Source organism: Pistacia vera, unplaced genomic scaffold (assembly GCF_008641045.1).
Source record: "Pistacia vera cultivar Batoury unplaced genomic scaffold, PisVer_v2 Contig180, whole genome shotgun sequence".
NCBI classification, from domain to species: domain Eukaryota; kingdom Viridiplantae; phylum Streptophyta; class Magnoliopsida; order Sapindales; family Anacardiaceae; genus Pistacia; species Pistacia vera.
This window is the reverse complement of record NW_022195899.1, coordinates 560,685-566,684: the sequence shown is the minus strand read 5'-3', so window position 1 is coordinate 566,684 and position 6,000 is coordinate 560,685. Positions and strand designations below refer to the sequence as shown.

Below are 6,000 nucleotides of genomic sequence, written 5' to 3'. Positions count from 1 at the left end.
TTTATTCTCCCTTTCTGGGGTCTTCTGGAGACTTAAAGATTGGTGATTGGTCTGTGGTGTTAGTTAATTCCTCACACTTGTCTCTTGCTTTTTCTCTTCATCTCTCTCCTTCTCTTTCATCCGTTCATTTATATATGCTGTAGTGCTGTACAAAACCTGGAGACAAATCAGCCATTCTCATCTCTCTCTCTCTCTCTCATTTATTCATCTTCAACTCTTTTATTCTTTGTGTCTCTATCAGTTGCGGGTAGAGTTGGCAGTCGAAACAGCCCTTAGCTTGCCCTAATTCTCTCTGTGTCAGCTTTTTTCCCGCCCTAAGCTTATACACCAATTTAGCTCAAACCGACAGTGAGAGACAATGAGAGTTCATGATATTGATAGAACTATTGTGCTAAGCTAAGCTACTAAGTTTAATCATAAATTTTTCATCATTAGGGTTTTCTCTCTCTTCTGTTTTGGTTTTCTTATTTAACCCTATCAATTCTCCATTCTTCCATTCCTTGCAGCCTTTCCTTTTTCGAGTTATTTCTTTCCTCGGGATCTGATCCGACAACTAGACAGTTTTGTGGGAGTTCCAAAACAATTGGGTTCAATTCCCGAGGACACATATAAACACATAACAACATAGTTTGTACTTTGTTGTCTTGTTTCTTGTCTCACTTAGAAACCGTGTATTTATCAAAAAGAAGGTTTGATTCTTGGTGGAAGATTCAATCAACCCAGATCTGTGGATTACAAGAGCTAGAGATCTTGGTTGCTTGACTTTATTTGTGAGCTTTCTCTTTCTCTGCTTGATCTTCATCTTCTTTTTGGTTAAGATATATATATTGTCTGTTTGCTACATTCTGATATGTTAGATCTCTGTGTTTTTGAACCTTGATATTTAATGTAATTCACATATTATTTAAGGTGGTTTTTTCATGAATATATTTCTTATTAAATGTACCTTAAGATCTACTTCTTTATTCGTACTTTTACCACTTTCTCTAGCCTTTGCTTGCCATCCCATGTAGTCAAAACTCCGCAAGACTTTCCATGAGTTAATCCATGCACTGCGTAGGTTTTTATAAAATGAACAACGTTTGTAATATAACAGAAATAAGAGAAGCATAAATTGATCATGAGACGAGGTGCTGTTAGATGATTTATTCGGAAGGCAACTCAAAGAAGCTACCTTAGCTATATGGATATGGATATTTCTTCTTTTATCTTATTTATTATTTATTATATTTATTTTGATAAAGAAATATCACGTTTACATAGAGATATTTCCTCTTATTTGGTACTTGAAAAACTTTTTATAGAATTGTAAGGGGACAAATATCTATCGCTCAATTCTTTTTTTTTTTTTTTTTTTTTGTCAAAACTTTATATGGTTAATTATAGTTTTCTTATAAAGATTAATGTCATGTTGTTATCAAGACAAGAAAACTGATTTCATCTGTTTGTTCATAATGCTCATTAAGAGGTATGATTATTGATGTTTTTTTTCTATTGCCTTGACTCCCCCTATAATTCAACAGAAAAAAACAAAACTGAATTATATATACTCATTACATTTTTTCAAGAAAATTTAGGCCTGATATAAAGACAGAAACATGATTTTGTTTACTTGTCTTCTTGCGTTTATTATCAGACACAGAATCTGTGAAGCACCAATCCATAATTTGTTTTTTTTTTTCCTATTCTTTGTATGTTCAAAAATCATATTCTATATTTTTCCAAAATCTAGTTTTGCTTTGTAAGGTAATGTAGTAATTAATCTTTGCCTTTTTCTTTGTCTTTTTGTAGGTAAATTTTCTTTAATATCCATAATTTTATGTGCTATACATCATCTACCTTCACAATATTTAGTATTAATTTGGAAACTTGAAAAATTATTCAACCTGATATCGTCTTCATGAGATGTTATAATCAGCTTTGTTTCTTAACTTGAAGTTTTGGTGCAACTAGCTGAAAACATAAAGGTTGGGGCAGATATTTTATGCATTTTATTTGACATTATATAAACAATATTTTTGGGGGACTTTAATAGTTGGTTTATGAAGTGATATAACACAAATTGATTTTTCGCTGTTGATAAATCTAAAGATTTAAAAGTTATTAATTGCTAAGCATTTCTATCTCAAATTCAAGTAAAAAATTTTGTGTTACAACATCATGTCACATTAAGGGGGTTCTTACATTGTTTTATTTTATTTTTACGGGTTATTTAATTATCAAGTAAATTCATGGTTTTCATGACCAGAACTAAATCGTGCATACATGCATTCATATGAACATTACATAAGCTGAAGCATAATTTTAAAGAGGTCTTGCAAAATGAGAAGGAATGCTAATTTGTATATATAATATTAACACTCTTTATTTCAATTCTATTAGAATAATGCAGCATTTGATATTACTGGTGTATAGTGTAGAGTAATGTGCATCTATTTTCAGAATATTTATCTATAATTAATATAGAAAAAATAGTTTAACTAAAATCATTTTAATGGGACACCTAATTATCAGTCCTTTTAAGTTTGGAATCTCCAAACAAAAAGACAGAAATCAAAAGCATATGCTTGAATGGTTTGTTATTGTATTGCATTCGAAGGAAAAGAAAAATTATATGTCATGTGTTCCATAAAACATCATTTTATATAAAATTTGAAGAAAAAAAATGAATTTAAGAGACCATATATTACCATAAGGAATAATTGGTAGAAGAAAGATAGATATTATGTGGATGAGTTATTTTATTTTGCATGATACGTAGCCCTTAGATTTATTACTCTATTACTATTTTGCATGTGCATAGGTATTGAAACTAAGGTGTACTGATAGAGTTCTGTAACTGGATTGATGGATTCAGGTATCGATCGAGAAGGAGGATATGAATACTTTTTCACATGTTCCCCCTGGCTTTCGGTTCCATCCGACCGATGAAGAACTTGTTGATTATTATCTTAGGAAAAAAATCACTGCAAGAAGGATTGACCTAGATGTCATTAAAGATGTGGACCTCTATAAAATTGAGCCATGGGATCTTCAAGGTATAAGGATAAAATTTTCTTTAACTAGTTCAGAATTTCAATCTCGAACCTTTTTAATAATTGGCGTGTTTTCAAAATTGAACAGACCTATGCAGGATAGGAACAGAAGAGCAAAATGAATGGTACTTTTTCAGCCATAAAGATAAGAAGTATCCAACTGGAACTCGAACAAATAGAGCCACAGCAGCTGGATTTTGGAAAGCAACAGGTAGAGACAAGGCTATATATTCGAAGCATGACTTAATTGGAATGAGGAAGACCTTAGTCTTTTATAAAGGTCGGGCTCCAAACGGACAAAAGTCAGATTGGATCATGCACGAATACCGCCTTGAGACAGATGAAAATGGTACTCCACAGGCAAGTATTTAATTACACTCATTAATAACTTCAGGAAGAAACACAAATAGAAGTTTTCTTAGAATGAACATTTCTTGGAAATTTTCTACCAGTTTGGTTTACCAAAGTTTAATCTTTTTTGTAAAACTTAGATAAATCAATATTTTTGAGAAGTACTGGAAATTACATTAGATTATTGGCAATAACGCTGATAAAAATATTTGTGTAATTGAAAACAGGAAGAAGGTTGGGTAGTGTGTAGGGTGTTCAAGAAGAGAATAACTACCGTGCGTAAAATGAGTGAGCATGGATCTCCTTGCTGGTATGAAGATCAAGTCTCATTCTTGCAAGACTTCGATTCACCGAAGCAAAATTCGCAGCCCAATTTGGCTTACCACCTCTCCTATGCCTGCAAGAAAGAGCTAGATTTGCAGTACCAAGTTTCCCATGAACACTTTCTCCAGCTTCCACTTTTAGAGAGCCCAAAGCTACTGCAAACACCTGGAAATGTAAACTGCAGTCCAATGGCTGCATATGGACTGGACATAAACCATGCAAACACTTTGCAGTCCTCATCACTTTCACAAGAAGAACATATCCAGCATCCTCATGAGCAAATCTTGCATCCAATGTATGGCAGAGACAACAACGAGCAGGCAGTGGATCAAGTCACCGATTGGCGAGTTCTCGACAAGTTCGTGGCTTCCCAGCTCAGCCAAGATGATGTTCCTAAAGAAAATAACTACTCAAATGGAGGCAACAACATGTTTCGTGCGAATGAGCAGACAAATAATATTCTGATGAGACACTTGAACAAGCAAGAAATGGTGCCGGAGAATCCCTCAACCTCAACCTCCAGTTGTCAAATTGATCTATGGAAGTGACAACTTACTATTTATAATTATGAGACAGTATATACTGATTATAGGATATTCAATGCAGAGGTAAAGGGAAGTGATTATATAATCTAAATTCCTGTACATAATAAAACTAAATAATATAACTTTTGTTTTAACTCTTGAGCTTCTAGCTCTTCCTCCTAATATTTAAGTTAATATCACCAAACTAAAACCGAGTGTTAAGCTGCTGTAAGATGTGAAATTGCAGCATTTGTTTGTTTGTAAAGGTCTTTTATGTAGCCTATACTGTTCTAACAGCCGTATGTGCTGTTTATTCATGTTTATGGAATCGACTTGGAGATCGATTCCAAATATGTTTGTATGTTCAATTTGTTGATGAAATAGAAGATTTACAATTGTCTTTGTTAAATTTTGCCTCAATGGATTTCTTTTTCCTCTTACTTTGCCTTATGTTCCAATATTTAAAGGAGATAATAGGTAAAAAAAAAACACGAAAATGTAAAATTCTTGAGTAGATTGACCTTTAAAGTTGAAAATTTTGGAAAAATAAATTTGAGATCATATATATAAAAGATCATTTCAATTCCCAGATCCCAATGGTAAAAGATTTCAAATATTCTTCGTGGAAATATATATATTTATATATAGAATGAATAAATATGTTCATAGTTTGGTCAAGGCTTTGTAAAATTGTTACTGTTTTTGTAAGAGCAGATTTCCACGAGCTTATAAAGACTTGGCATATATTTTTTGGAACTATACAATTATTATCTGTAAATCTAAAATATTATCGAAAATATTTATTCAAATGGCACATACGTTTGCAAAAAATTTGTAAGAAATTAAATCAATGATAATGTACTGAATGCTTTGCTGGTAAGTTTGGCAAAGCCACATGAAATGTGCATTACTCTATTCTTTGTCAAGTCGTAGATGACACTCAATTGATTGAATCAACCTGATCGGGATTCGGGCACGGCACTAATTAATTAGCACAACAAGATTGATTTTAGTGCATTGGCCAATCATTAAGCTTGATTTGTTTAGTAGTTTCAAAGTTAATTTTTCCCTTCGATCAAGTCTTCATGATCAAGTTTATTGATATAGATAATCTGATCTCTCCTAAAATATCTCAAGAAAAAACAATTTTTTATTAGTGTTCTCGTGGATGTTGAAATTTGTTTTAAGTCTCAAAGATATGAATTAATAGGATTTCGTAAGATTTTGATTAAATTTTATAAACTCTTATCGATGAGAGTTAGCATATATATATACATGTATAAGTTTACGTATATATAATTATAAGTAATACTACACTTACAAATATTTTCATACAAAGTGATGTGACAAAAAATGAATGAAAGAGTGAATATAATAAGTTTGATTTTTTATTTCACTCTTTCATTTATTTTTTGCTACCTCAATTTGTATTAAAATATTTGTAAGTATAGTTTTATTGATATATTATATATAATATGTTGTTAAAAATAAGGATTTTGAGCTTACTTAGGTACCATTCAATAAGCGATATTGTTAATCACCTATGCATGATGCAGAGATGCATGGCAAGATATCTATCTCAAAGATGTTACAGAGAATATCATTAGTCACGGAAGAATTCAGCTATGCAGGAAGACATTTTTATTTCCCTACAATGCAAACAAACAGTCAATTTCTGATGTGTTTTTGTTCCTTTTCCAAGCCCTTTCCTAAGGTAGGATTGTCGGGTTTTTTTATGATCTCTCTGTATATTCTTTTTCTCTTTT

The 6,000-nt window shown here is 31.9% G+C and overlaps 1 protein-coding gene across 1 annotated transcript; it reads left to right on the top strand.

The window, feature by feature from the left end:
- The first annotated feature begins 221 nt into the window (after positions 1 to 221).
- Positions 222 to 4,556, top strand: LOC116126586 (NAC domain-containing protein 7-like). Its single transcript, XM_031412265.1, has 4 exons — positions 222 to 770; positions 2,858 to 3,038; positions 3,124 to 3,395; positions 3,614 to 4,556. The coding sequence occupies exons 2-4, from the start codon at positions 2,879 to 2,881 to the stop codon at positions 4,256 to 4,258; spliced, it is 1,077 nt and encodes a 358-aa protein (XP_031268125.1). The 5' UTR covers positions 222 to 770; positions 2,858 to 2,878; the 3' UTR covers positions 4,259 to 4,556.
- Positions 4,557 to 6,000: the final 1,444 nt, after the last annotated feature.

Coding starts and splice junctions, on each gene's coding strand:
- LOC116126586 (XM_031412265.1), top strand. CDS start 2,879: ATGAATACTTTTTCACATGTTCCCCCTGGCTTTCGGTTCCATCCGACC. Junction 3,039..3,123: donor TGAGCCATGGGATCTTCAAG/GTATAAGGATAA, acceptor AAAATTGAACAG/ACCTATGCAGGATAGGAACA. Junction 3,396..3,613: donor ATGAAAATGGTACTCCACAG/GCAAGTATTTAA, acceptor AATTGAAAACAG/GAAGAAGGTTGGGTAGTGTG.